Source organism: Belonocnema kinseyi, chromosome 6, assembly GCF_010883055.1.
Source record: "Belonocnema kinseyi isolate 2016_QV_RU_SX_M_011 chromosome 6, B_treatae_v1, whole genome shotgun sequence".
NCBI lineage: Eukaryota > Metazoa > Arthropoda > Insecta > Hymenoptera > Cynipidae > Belonocnema > Belonocnema kinseyi.
Genome location: NC_046662.1, coordinates 7,081,405 through 7,095,955, shown reverse-complemented (window position 1 = coordinate 7,095,955; position 14,551 = coordinate 7,081,405). Strand labels below are relative to the sequence as shown.

General features: G+C 26.7%; 1 protein-coding gene across 4 annotated transcripts in view; it reads right to left on the bottom strand.

Annotated features, from left to right (window-relative positions):
• Window positions 1-14,551, bottom strand: part of LOC117174222 (SCAN domain-containing protein 3) — a 33,620-nt gene that overhangs the window by 7,786 nt on the left and 11,283 nt on the right. For 2 of the 4 annotated variants that reach the window (XM_033363096.1, XM_033363095.1), the window contains exons 3-4: window positions 6,045-6,261; window positions 2,947-3,116 (exon numbers count right to left, since the gene is read on the bottom strand). In XM_033363096.1, coding sequence (XP_033218987.1) covers window positions 2,947-3,116; window positions 6,045-6,261 — 387 coding nt within the window. Of the gene's footprint in view, window positions 1-2,946; window positions 3,117-6,044; window positions 6,262-6,338; window positions 9,838-14,551 lie in introns of those variants that run through there. The other 2 variants (XR_004467279.1, XM_033363094.1) reach the window with 2 other exon arrangements.

Sequence of the window (14,551 nt, the reverse complement as noted above, 5' to 3'; positions counted from 1 at the left end):
TCGTATTTTCGTGTACAACGTTACCGGCTGATGCCGTTGGAAATGATTGTTGAAATATATTTTTTTACATCTTTTATTATTAAGCTTTGTACTTAAACGTAGCTTTCTTTCGACTCTTGTATTTCTCAAAGTTTGAGACCGATATTTTATGTATAAAAAAAGTTGGAACGTTCAAAAAATGTTGAGGTTCAGAAAAAAGATGAAATAATTTTCAGTGAAGTTCCTACCAAAATGCTGTACCTAAACGTACTTTATTTTACTCTAATACATTTCCCAAAGTTTCAGCTTGATACTTTATTTACAAAAAAAGTTCTTAGGTTCAAAAAAACATTCAGTGAACTGAAAAACTGTGGTCGGTAATATAGGCATTTAGCTGTGCCACATGCCCTTAATAGAACTCAACAAGAATATCAACCGACTTTTCGTTAAAAGTTAAGACATATGGCTTGAATATTTCACAACTTTATTGCATTTTTTTCTTTCTTGGCAATATATATTACATTTTTCGATAATAATTCATGTATTTTGTTGAAAATTTGTCTTTTTCGGTAGAAAATTAATCTGTTTAGTATGAGCACCCAACTTTTTTGTCTAAATTCATCCTTTTTGGTTGAAAATTCAACTACTTGATTAGAAGTAGAACTATTTTGTTAAAATTTAGTTTCTTTAGTTGAAAACTCGTTTTTGTTGATGAAAATTCACTTTTTTTAAACTAATTCTATTTTTGGTTGAAAATTTATTTTTAATTAGTGAAAATTTAACTATTTTATGGAAAAATCAACTGTCTTGTACGAAATTTGTGTGTGTGCCTTGAAAATTCAAGAATTCGAATTAAAAAATTTTTCATTCCATATTGAACAATTTTTTTGGTTGAAAGTTCATCTTTCTGGCTTGAAAAATTATCCAGTTTGGTATAAATTCCATCTTTTTTGCTTAAAAATTCAAGTGTTTGGTTAGAAATTTGCCTGATTTGGTACAGAATGTTTGTTTTTTTTTTTGTTTAAATTACTATTTCGTTAAAATTTCATCTTTGGTTTCAGTTTAAATTTATTTTTATGAAAATTCATGTATTTTTTGTTGTTGAAAATTTGTCTTTTTTTGTTATAGAAAAGTTATCTTTTTGGTAGAAAATTAATCTGTTTGGTATGAGCAACCAATTTTTTGTTCTAAATTCATCCTTTTTGGTTGAAAATTCAACTACTTGATTAGAAGTTGAACTATTTTGTTAAAAATTCGTTTTTTTTTTTAGTTGAAAATTCACTTTTTTTAAACTAAAAACTCAACTATTCCATTTTTGGTTGAAAATTTATTTTTAATTAGTGAAAATTTAACTATTTTATGGAAAACTCAACTGTCGTGTACGAAATTCGTTTGTGCGACTTGAAATTTCAAGAATTTGATTAAAAATTTTCTTCGCTCCTTACTGAATATTTGTGGTTGAAAATTCGTCTTCCCGGTTTGAAAATTTATCCATTTTGGTATAAATTCCATCTTTTTTGGTTAAAAATGCATATGTTTGGTTAAAAATTTGCCTGCTTTGGTTGAGAATTTATGTTTTTTTGTTTAAATTACTATTTTTTAATAATTACTATTATGTTAAAATTTTATCTTTTGGTTTCATTTAAATTAATTTTTTTTTTTTGCAAATTCATGTATTTTTTGTTGTTCAAAAAAAATTATGGATTTTGGTAGAAATTTTATATTTTTTTGATTTAAAAGGCAACTTTTGGTTAAAAATTAATCTGAGTTTGATTTAATTTTTTTATTGTTGAAAATTCGTCTATTTTCGTTAAAAACAAAATATTTTTTCATAAAAATACCAAATATTACATTTTTTGTCAAGAATTAAAGTTTAAGAAATTATTATTCAGGTTAAAGATTCATAATTATAATAAAAGTCATCTCCTTCGTTGGGAATGCAATTATTTGATTGGAAATTCATGTATTTCGTTAAAAGATCGTCTTTTTAACAGAAAATTAATCTTCTTGGTTAAAAATTAAGCTATTTGATTGAAAATTTATGTATTTTGTGGAACATTTTTTCTTTTTCGGTAAAAAATGTATCTCTTTTGTTGAAAATTAATCAGTTTTAGATACGGATTCACCTTTTTTTAACTGAATATTTAACTATTTCACTTTTTGTTAAACATTTATTTTTAGTTAATTTAATATGTAACTATTTGATGGAAAATTCAACAATTTGGTTGAAAATTTGGTTCTTTCTTTACTGAAAATCGTTTGTTGTTGAAAATTCGTCTTTCTGGTTTAAAAATTCATCTACGTTGGTAGAAATTCCATCTTTTTGGTCAAAAATGTAACTATTTGATTGCAAACTGATATGTTTTGGTTGAGAATTAATTTGTTTAAAATTCTATTTGGTTAAAAGTTAAAATATTTCGTTCAAAATTCATTTTTTAAGTTTCAAGTTTCATTTTTTGGTTAAAAATGCAACTTTTGGTTGAAAAATAATCTCTTTTGGTTGATTAGACTTTTTTTTAATTCGTCAATTTTGGCTGAATTTAATTGTTTTAAAATAAAAATATTTTTTGTTAAAAATATCCATTATTGGATTGAAAATTGAACCACTTTGTTAAAAAATTATTATTTTGTTCAAAGATTCATAATTATAATAAAATGCATCTCTTTGGTTGACAATGTAGATATATTTGGTTAGAAATTCATGTATTTTATTGAAAAAACCTCTTTATTGGTAGAAGATTAATCTTCATGGTTGAAAATTCAACTGTTTAGTTAAAAATTCATCTAATTTGCTGAAAATTCAATATTTTCAATTGAAATATTACGAATTTGAACCGTCTTAAACTGAATTTAATTTAAAGCTTACATTTATTTTGTTTGAAAGAAATTATTTTCATATTTTATAAGAAAAATCTTTTAAATTATCCTATTTTTATTAATTATTTTTGGGTTATTTAATCAATTTACCTCAGGATCATCATTTCTGTGCATCCGCCTTTTAACAAAGCGAGCTGGTCCTCCTGGCACATATTTTTGAATGCATTTATCTTCTTCGACATTTTTATTAATCTTCTAATTGCTATCGCTGTCAGATTTATGACATCGAGCAACATTGGATCGGATTGAATTCCACTTCCCTATGACAAAAATGAGAGAAAATTCCATCAATATAAAAATTATTACAATAAATTCTTCTCTTAATCCACTAGCACAATCAATCGTACGTGCATTTTTTTATTTAGTGGAAAAATTTAATTGATTAGATAATAAATGTTTCGAACCTAAATTCGAGCTAAAATTAGATTCTGATATCTAAAAACCAGGAAATAAGTATTTATCAGTTTATATTCAAGGTTATATAAAGATTATTTTCCTAAGATTCTTGAGAAAATTCACAAATATATTTTAAAGTTTCTGATATACCGAAAAAGAATCTAGAACATTTTGAAGAATTTGTTTTTAAATTATAGGATTTTACCAAAATTTATGATAACTTCGAGGCAGATTCAAAAATATTTAATCATTTTTCGGAAATCGCTTTGTTTTAAAAAATGGCTGTGATCTCTTCAAAAAATCCTAAATATCTTTCAAACTGACTCGAATTATTCCTCAGAGAAATTCCCGAATCTAAACAATTAAAAACTGTAAAATAATATATAAAATAAATTACTTTTATTTCATGAACATATTATTTATTTATTATTGAAATAATTTTTTAATTGTTAAGATTTGATAATTTTTTCAATTGTCGGGAACTTTTGATTCCAAATATTTTCTTTTACGGGAATTTACAGAATCGAAAATTCTGTTTTACAGGATTTTTCAGTCGTCTCATTTATAGGAATCTTTTGAAATCTTTCAATTTTTCATTAAAATGTAACTTTTTGAAATAAAAAATCATTTGAAATTTACCCAAGAATCTTAATAAAGTTCATGTATTATATTGAAAACTTTCAAAAACCTTAACAAAAATTTTCAACATTTCATTTCGAAACCTTCAGAAACCTACATTTTGTTTCTGATTTTTTTGAAATCTTCAAAAATTTGAAATAACTTCTAAACTTCTAAATATCATTTCAAATTAATCGCATTTTTTCTTAAATTTTTTTTTTAAATGCTGCTAAATTAAAAAAATTGTGTTAAAATCTTCAAAATCCTTTTCAAGAATTTCGGAAATCTTTTTAAATGTTCTGAAATCTTTTAAAATATTATCTTTAAATCAATTTTGTTTAATCAAAAATTATTTTAAAATTTCCGGGCAATCTTAGAAACATTTTATTATGTTGAAATCTTTTTAAATCCTTAAAAAGATTTAAAATTTGAATTGGAAATCTAGAAGAACCTACATTTAATTTTTTTAATTATTTTTGTATTTTTTTCAAAACACTTAAATGTATTTTTTTTTAATATTTAAATTTTACAAAAATATGTTTAAAATACCTCAAAATTAAAATATTATTTTAAAGCATTACCTGTTCGACAATTTTCGAAATCGTTTCCAATTTGCGATTAAAATTAAGTTTTCAAAATGTAAAATCATTTAAAATTTACCCAAGAATCTGAACAAAATTCGTATATTATATTGAAAACTTTCAAAATCCTTTAAAAAAAACTTCAAATTTTTATTTCGAAGTCTTCAAAAATCTACATTTTGTTTTTAATTTTGTTTGAAATCTTTAAAAATTTGAAATAATTTTTAAACTTCTAAATATACCTCAAAATTAAAAAAAATATATTTTAACGCTTTACAGTTACCTATTCGACAGTTTTCTAAATCTTTTTCAATTTGCTCTTAAAATTAACTTTTCAAAATGCAAAATAATTTGAAATTTTCCTAATAACTCCAAGAAAAATTTTTCATTATTTTGAATACACAATTTTCTTGTAAAATTTTGCAAAGTTGCAAAATTGAAATATTTTCTACATACTGCATCAGAAATTTAGGAAATAATTTTTAATATTTTGAAATCTCGTTCACTTTTTTACAATCAAAAATCATTGCTTTTGTTTTCAATCTTTTCATTCTTTTTAAATTATTTTTCTTTCGCATTTTTCTGTAAATTTTTAAAAAATGCTGCAAAACTAAAAAAGTACCTTACAATTTTGGAGATTCTCTTTTAATATTCTCTTAAAATAAATATATCAAAATGAAAATTATTTTAACTTTTCGCAGAAATCTTAAGGAAATATGTTTATCCTATTGAAACTGTTCAAAATTCTTAAAAAGTTTCGAATTTCTTTTCTTCGCAATTTGCAAAATTTACCGATAATCTTTATAAATTTGTTTTTAAATTTTGGCAATGTTTTAAAATAATTGGTTATTTTCCCAGGAATATTACCACATTTTTTATTATTTCGAAACTTTTCGAAATTTTTTTATATGGTTCAAATTTTTCTTATTTTTTTCTAATACTGCAAGATAAAAAATAATTGCCTAAAGTCTTCCAGATTCTTTTTCGACAAGTTTGAAAATCTTTTTCAATTTTCTGTTAAAATTAATTTTTTAAAATAAAAAAAAAATTTTTTTAATCCAAGGAATCACAAGAAATTTTATTTATTTTCTTGACTACACGAGTTTTTTCTAAATTTTTTATAATTTGGCAAAATAATCAAATTTTACTTTCCAATTTATGACATTCTATTTAAAATTTTAGGAAATAATTTTAATTCTTTAAAAAAAATTTTAAATGTCATTTAAAAAAATTGATTTTTCAGTAAAAAAACTATTAAAAATTTCCCCAGGAATCTTGTAATTTCCATGATTATTTTGAACTGTTTCAAAATCCTCATAAAGTTTCTAAACTTCATTTAAAAATTTACTTTTTGTTTTAAATTTTTTGCAAAAATAAAATAATAGCTTTAAAATCTTTTAAAATCTTTAAAATTCTTTTTCGAAATTCTTGAACATCTTTTCTCTTAAAATTAATGTTTCAAAATAAAACATTTTAAATTGTCCTCGGAACCTTAATAAAAATTTATATTCTCTTGAAAACATGAATTTTTTGTAAAATTTTTGTTACCTTATAAAATTGAAAAATTAAATTAATAAAAAATACATTTATTACCTTAAATTTACACTCGTCGCCAATTAAATTCGTGATGTCGTCGTCCAAAGGAGCGTGAAGAGCTTTGTTAGCAACTATTAATTCGTTCAACTTTGCTCTCTCAGAGTCATTCAATTCTCGACTGTTCAGATTGTTACCCAGAGATGAAAATGCTGAAAATTCCAACTTTATCGCCTCGCAGAGAATCGATTCGATAGAATTAGGAGTGATTGGCAATCTGAAAACATAAATTCATTAATTTATTTCATGTAAAATACACTTCATGATAGTATTTATTTAAAATTTATAATATACCTTTTACCATTCCGTTGTTTAAACTTATTTTAGTCAAAAACATAAAATCAAAGTCTAGGAAAAAAAAAATTTGCCTCCTTTGCAATTGAAAAACAAAATAAAATCTTTAAAAATTGAATAAGTAAAATGTAATAATATGGAAGAAAGCGAATTTTTAGGTTGCATTAAAGAAGACGATATCCATACAAAACTTTAATTTATTTGATAAAAAAAAAAACTAATCATTAATTCGCAATTAAAATGTTTTTTACGAAAGAATTTAAAGAAATCAGTCAAGTTTGTGCAAACTGTACAAAATATTACTTTCTTTCACAGCATCTGTACAATCGACGAGTTCATATTTAACATGAGTTCACGTTCAAGGTTCATTCCACCCCCGCCCTCAATTTTTAATTCCATCAAAGAAGAAAATCCCAACTCGCACAAACAACTGCTCGAAAAAGGGACAAGTTTATCAGCTGCCAAGACAGCCAATCTCGGAAAACATTCTTTCACCGAAATCCAGAACTGCGCAATTGTCTTTTCACTGAAAGAAACCTTCAGATTCTGATCATTCGAGAGTTTCCAGAGTTCCTGGTGAGAATCAGCTTGCAAACCGGCTTTTATAACAGCATCGATTGAAAAAGGATCTAAAATCCAAGAAGATTCATGCGACAACTGCCGTATAAGAAAATTTTCCACCAGCTGAACACTAATTTCATTCAGATGGTCCATGAACAAGTTCTTGGTCGATTTGAAATAGTCTTTGTAATTCTCAACTTCCACCAGATTCCAGAGAGCAGGAAAAGATTCCAAATGACCCCACTCCATTCTTGATATCCAGACCTTCAATTTCTTGAGAAAAGCTTCAACCGTTTTCCTGAGAACGATCACATTTTTGTCCTTTCCTTCCATCGATACGACAAGATCGTTCAAGTGGGAGAAAATGTCTGATAAATAGGCCAATCGGATCATCCACTGTGGATCCGAAAAAACACTGGCGAGGTAAAATTTCTCTTTCGTTAGGAAAACGGCAACTTCCCTCTTTAATTCCACGAGTAAATTAAAAACCTTCCCTCTCGACAAATACCTCGTGTCGTGAAGCAACATCTGCCGGAAAACTCCTGATTTTTCATTCAGAACAGAAGATAATCGACTCGTAGATGCCTTCACGAAATTTGTAATATTGACAGCATCCTCGAGGACGATCATCAAATCATTGGAAATCTTGTTCGTAATGAAAGAGTGAAGGTCAATCAAACCGTAACACCAGCTAGCATTTGGTGCCATTTGTTGGACTTGTTTGACGAAAATCGAGTCTATACTCAATTCCGACTTGGAACAGTCGGTGTAAATTGCAACGCAATTGTTCCAATCGAGTTCATAAACCTGGACAGCATTCAAAAAGGTGAGAAGAAGATTATTGTCGGTCAGAGGTTTGCAAAAGAGCAACTTTTCCTCAATATCCTCATCAGATGAAAACCTTACGTAGGTTAGAAGATAAGAGATACTTTCAAAAATTGGAACATCAATTTGTAGAGCAAATTGCGTATCTAGTTTCTCTTTCAGTTGAAGATATTCCTCTGAAATGATAATGGGACTAAGGGCAATAGGGTCTACCTCTTCCACACTTCCTGGATTGATCAACTCCTCGATTTTGACTTCCTCAGTTTCGATTTCAGACTTGAGAATTCCTTCACTTTCATCGATCATTACTGGGTCAATCGGAACTTCATACTCCTCAGGAAGATAATCAAAGTTTGGACGAATATTTTTTGCCAGAAGAGCCTTCTCAGCATCCGATAATTCCAGAGAGAGTAATTTTTTCTTGAAAAATTCTTCTGCAGGTGTTACTATCTCGGGATGAAGAGTTTTGTAGTGCTTGGCGAAGTTGTTCAACGTAGATCGACTCGTGACACCTTTGAGACAGACCAAGCACTGGTAATAATCTTTATAGACCCTGAATCCAAATCTAACGCAATTTTCATGAAGATGTAAATCGGACTCAAGATTCGGATTCTTGCGTCCCAAACACTTTAATCTTTCTTTGAAATGCTTGATTGGCGCGTTAACCATCAAAGGATGTTTCTTGACCAAGTGTCGCTTCAATTCCTCAAGATTCAGATTACACTGGGTCAAGATTTCGAGACAGAAGATACACTGGAGCTTTGAATTATGCACCCTGAATCCCTGTTTCAAAAACATGTCCCTATTTATAATTTGCTTCTCCTTCTCCATTCCCCGCTTCATTTTCTTAAAGTATTCTACCGAGGAGTCCTTATATTTAGGATGATAATACAGCATATGATTCTTTAGAGTCGCTGGACAGTACTGACTCTCCCTTTTTAAAAAAATTGCACACAAAACGCACTGAACTTTCTCTTTATAAATACGAAATCCAAACTTGATCAATTCCTCGTCATCCATCGGGTACTGGATCATATCCTCGAACTCGCTCTTTTCCTCCGTCTCGAAAATCTTCCTCAGGAAAAATTCCAGAGGCTCATCCCGGACGGATGGGTGCTTAGTCTCGAGATGATTTTTCATTTTCGAGGATCTGTTGTATTCGTTGGAGAAGAACTTAAAACAGAGCATACAAACGTGACCTTTTTGAAGAGACCTGAATCCAAATCGTATCAACTGTTTCTCCTTCTCCTGGATGAAGAGCTCGTAAGTAACTCCCGGATTAGATTCGATTTCGACACCCTGGCTCTTCGTAACCTCGATCAATTTTCTTATAAAAAAATCGATTGTCTGCTCTCGCTGCTCAACATGATTGAATCTGAGGTGTCGCTGCAATGCTTTCGGATAGTCCGAATCGGAGAAGAAAAATCTGGAACAAAAGAGACACTGTTGACATCCGTTGCTTAAAGTCCTCGCACCGAACTTAATGTAGGGGTTGGACTTTTCCAGGGAGATTTTTCGCTCGAAGGTGTAGCGAGTCCAGGATTTCTTGATTACGCTGATTTCCTCTTCAGTCATGGACTCCAGTGTCGATAAAAGTTTTTCAAAGGTACTCACAGGATCTTTCTGCAGAGTTGGATGACTAAATTTCAAATGATGGGTCATTCCTGCCAAAGTTTCGTTGGAAATTGTGTGGTAGCAAATGAGACATTGGGGATGGTTATTGAAGAATCTGAAACCGAATTTCAGGGCATCTTGGGTAGTTTTTGGTGTCGTTTCGAGGTCGATCATGTTGCAACTCGAGGGACCACTGCATGTTGAGTCCGACTCTGTTGATTCAATGATTTCAATCGCACGTTTACGCTTAGAGCTTCTTGTGTTTCTCGTGTTTAATGTATTTGCACTCATGTTTTTTTCAGGGAATAGTTAATTGTTAACACTGACTGATGGGGGATCGAAACACTTTTGGTCTGAATTCACTGTAAGGTTCTGAAATATCGGAAGGAATGATTTCCTCGCTAAACGACATTAAAATAGAGAATATTTTGAATTTGGAAAATGACACTCAAGAATAGAAATGGCGGAAACGCATGCACAGCTGTCTAAAGACTACACGGAATACGGAAAGCCTCGACTCTACCCCACCATTCTCATTCTCGTTGAGTCGCACTACAGGAGCGTAACTATATGAGGGACAGGACAGTGCCGGTTTAAGAAAAAATGAACCCCTAGATATTTTTATTTATCCCCCCCCCCCCCCCCCCCCCCCCCCCCCATACGCAACCACATTTTTGTGGCTATTTTGGACACCCATAAGAATAATAGGAAATAAATTATTTTAAATAACTTTAATGTAAATTACATTTTGAATTAAATCTGAAACACTTTAAATTTTCAAGATTTTAAATTGAAATACATTGAATTTTTAACTAAAAAATAATCATTTTGAACCAAACAATTGCATTAAAAAAAGTTGAACTTTCAAGCTAAAGAGACAAATTTTCAACAAAATAGTTGAATTTTCAAGCAAAAAAGTAAAAAAAAACAAAGAATTTTAAACCAAAACGATCAAATTTTAACGAAGCAGTTTAACTTTCAATCGAGTATTTTTAACCAAAAGGATAAATTTTGAAACAACGATAAAATAATTAAATTTTTAATAAAAAAAAAAATTTGTACCAAAAAACAAAATAACATTCAACAAAATAGTTAAGTTTTCAACCAAAGAGATAAATTTCTAACAAAGGAGTTTAAATTTCAACCAAGTAATTTTAATTTATAACCAGATTAATTTTCAAACAAGAAGATTACTTTTTTAAAAAAAGCCGGATTTTTGAATAAAAGACAAAGATTTTCATTGAAAAAAGAAATTTTTTCAATGAAACAGTTCAATTTTCAACTAAAAAAGATTAATTTTAAACCAAAAATGGAATAGTTCATTTGTCCGTCAAAAAATATATTTTTTTTTTAAACAAACTGATGAATTTTCTACTAAAATAGTTGAATTTGGAATCAAAAAGATAAATTTTCAAATAAGAAGATTAACTTCTACCAAAAATGACGAATTTTCATTGAAAAACCTGGATTTTCAACTAAAAAATATGATTTTTCAAACCAAAAATAATCATTTTAACCCAAACAGTTGCATTAATAAAACAAAATAACATGATTTTTAAATCAAACAAAGATAGAATAATTAAATTTGCAATAAAAAATAATTAATTTTGAACAAAAAATCAAAATAACATTCAACAAAATAGTTCAATTTTCAACCAAAGAATAGAACTTTTAACTAAGTAATTTTAATTTATAACCAGATTAATTTCCAACTCAATTGATGGAACACTTGAATTTTCAACCAAAAAGTGAAATATTTAAACAAAAATTATTCAAACAAGAACATTATTTTTTTTCAAAAAGCCGCGTTTTCAATAAAACACAAGAATTTTCAACTAAAAAAGAAATTTTTTTAAATAAAATAGTTCAATTTTCAACTAAAATAGATCAATTTTCCACCAAAAATGGAATAATTAAATTATCATTCAAAGAATTTGATTTTTAAACCAAACTGATGAATTTTCAATTCAAATTATGATTGTTTTATAAAATAATGGTGAATCTTCAACTGAAATAGTTGAATTTGGAACCACAAAGATAAATTTTTAACTAAGAAAATTAACTTCTACCAAAATGACGAATTTTTCTTGATAGGCATGGATTTTCAACTAAATAAGATGAATTTTCAAACATAAAATAATAATTTTTAACCAAAAAATTGAATTAACAAAACAAAAAATATACATTTCAAATTAAAACGATGAACTTTTAACGAAATAGTTTAACTTTCAAACGAGTAGATTTATTTTTAACAACAACAAAAAACTTTCAACCAAAGATAAATTAATTAAAAATTCCATAAAAAAATTAATTTTGAACTAAAAATGAAAATAATATTCAACAAAATATTTAAATTTTCAACCAAAGAATAGAACTTTTAAGAAAGTAGTTTAACTTTTAACTAAGTAATTTTACTTTATATCGAGATTAATTTTCAACTCAATTGATGAATATTTGACTGGAATACTTGAATTTTCTACGAAAAAGTGAAATTTTGAACCAAAAAGATTATTTTTCAAACAAGAAGATTATTTTTTTACCAAAAATGTCACTTAAAAAAGATCAATTCTCAACTAAAAATAGAATAGTTAACTTATCAGCAAAAAATGTTATTTTGATACCCAACTAATGAATTTTCAACTAAAATGATGATTTTTTTAAAAACTAAAATGGTGAATTTTCAACATTTTTCTACAAAAAAGATGAATTTTCATAAAAATACAAGGATTTACAACTAAAAAAAAAATTTTTTTAATTTCAACAACAAAAAAATTAGTTTTGAAATCAATAGTTACATCTTCAAACATAGTGACGAATTTTAAACTAAAATGAGGAATCTTTAACTGGAATAGTTAAATTTTCAGTAAAGAAAAATAATTTTCAATCAAAGAAAAAACAAATTTTCAACAAAATATCTCATTAACCAACTAAGGAGATGAATAATGAATTAAAGTGTTGAATCTTCAGGCAAAAAATATTAATTTCAATAAATGCGTTTGACTGTGAACGAAGTAACTAAATTTATATTAAAAAAAAAAGATACAATCTTAACGAAAAATATAGAATTTGATATTTCAATCGGTATAGCTAAATTTTAAATCAACAGTTGAAAAAAATGTTTAGAAACAACAAAAATTGCCACAAAATACTTCAAGTTTTAACTGGAATAGTAAAATTTTCAAAGAAAATTAATTTTCAGTCAACAAAAAACAACATTTCAACTCTTGAATTTTTAACTAATTTATATTTTCTAGTCAACAGAGAGAAGATTAATTTTCTACCAGAAGGAACTAATTTTCAACAAAACACTTGAATATTCAACCAAAAACGATCAATTTTTAACCAATAATATAACAGTCAAATTTCCAGTCAAAACAATTAATCTCAAACGAATGAAAAAAAAAATTAATTCAAAACAAAATAATTAATTAATTTAGATCATTATTATAGTTAATTATAAAGAATTATTGTTATTCAAATTTATATTTCAATTAAAAATAAATTAAACGTGTTCAATAAAATTATTTAAAAAGCGCATGATGTAATTTTCGAGTATTATTTCTCCAAACTATCTCGAAATAACTCGAAACAATTTAAAAATATTATCAGACTGAAACGCGCGTTTATGATTGGATGCAGTTGTCGTTTCTATTTCCTTCAGGATTATGAAAAATGTAAGGTTATCTAAATAAAACATATATTCAATAATAATTATCATCAACGGAACAAAGGTGCCTAGCACTTTGATATAAAAAATGTAATGCGTAGCTTGAAACAGATTTTTTTAAAGAATTTTTTAAAGAATTTAAAAATGTTTTAAGATAATTAAAAAAATGCTTAAAACTTCTAGATAAATTTAAACTGATTCTTTACTTCAAAAAATTAATTTGAAGAAAAAATTAGACAAAGATTTCACAAAATTTTAATTATTTACTAAAATATCGAAAAAGAATGTGGACAATTTTAAAGCCAAACTTTTTAATTACATGTTGAAGCGTCTTACGAATTTTGAAAGGTTATAATAAAAAAATGTCTTTAAATTTCTGGGACAATCTATACTGATTTTTCATTTAATTTTTTTAAAATAAAGTTTAAGAGAAAATTGACAACGATTTTAGAACTTCTTAAGTTATTTCCTGAAATTTCGAAAAAGAATGCAGACGATTTTAAAGCCAAATTTTTCAATAGGCGTGATAAAAAAGTTTGAAAAAATTCAAGTAATATTAAGAAACATTCAAAAATTTCAAAAAGATTCAAAATTAATTCAAAAGTTGAAAACGTTTCAAAAAAGTTTTCAAAAATGTACATTTTCTTCACAATTTTAAGAATTTTGCTGGAAAAATTCGAATAATTTTTAAGATATTTAAAAGGTTTATAAATTTTTGAGAATTTTTTTAAATCAATTTTTAAAAATTTTTTGTAAAATTTTGCAAAATCTTACCAAAATGATATTTCGACACCCTTAAAAACATATGAACATATTAGCCTAAAAAGAAATGTATTTACATCAAATTTTTTATTTTAGAATCAAAACCATTTATGCTCTCAAATTATAATTTGAATCAACTTTTTTGGTTAAAAATGCAACTGGTAAAAAATAATTTTTTTAATTTGAGGATTCAGCTATTTTGTTAAAACTTGTTCTTTTTTGGCATGAATTCAACTTTTTTAATTTAAAATTGATATCTTTTAGATTAAAATATAATTTATTTTATTTAAATAGGATATTAAATAATTTAATAATGACCAAAATTTTTAAATAATGTGAGGAGTTTTTTTGCAACTTTAAAAGAAATAGTCGAGTTTTCAATTCAAAAAGATTAATTTTGAGCAAAGCATGGAATAATTACATTGTCAGTTAAAATAATTAATTTTTAACGAACAAAAATAGAATTTTCAACCAAAGTGACGAATTTTCTGTACAAAAAAAAGAATTCTCAACAAAAAACATAATAGTGAATATTTCCAGGAAAATAATTTAATTTTCAATCAAAACCCGTGGAAATTAAACCGAAAAATAAGAATTTTCAACAAATACATGTATTTCAACCATTAAATAAAAATACTACTTTTCAAACCAAAAAGAGGAATTTTTAACCAAAGAGAGTTGATGCTTTAACCCTTAAACGGCCAAAACGCCACTACCGGTACATTGCTTTTCAACGGCCAATAACTAAGACTATTCGACACTAGAAAAAATTGAGACACATATA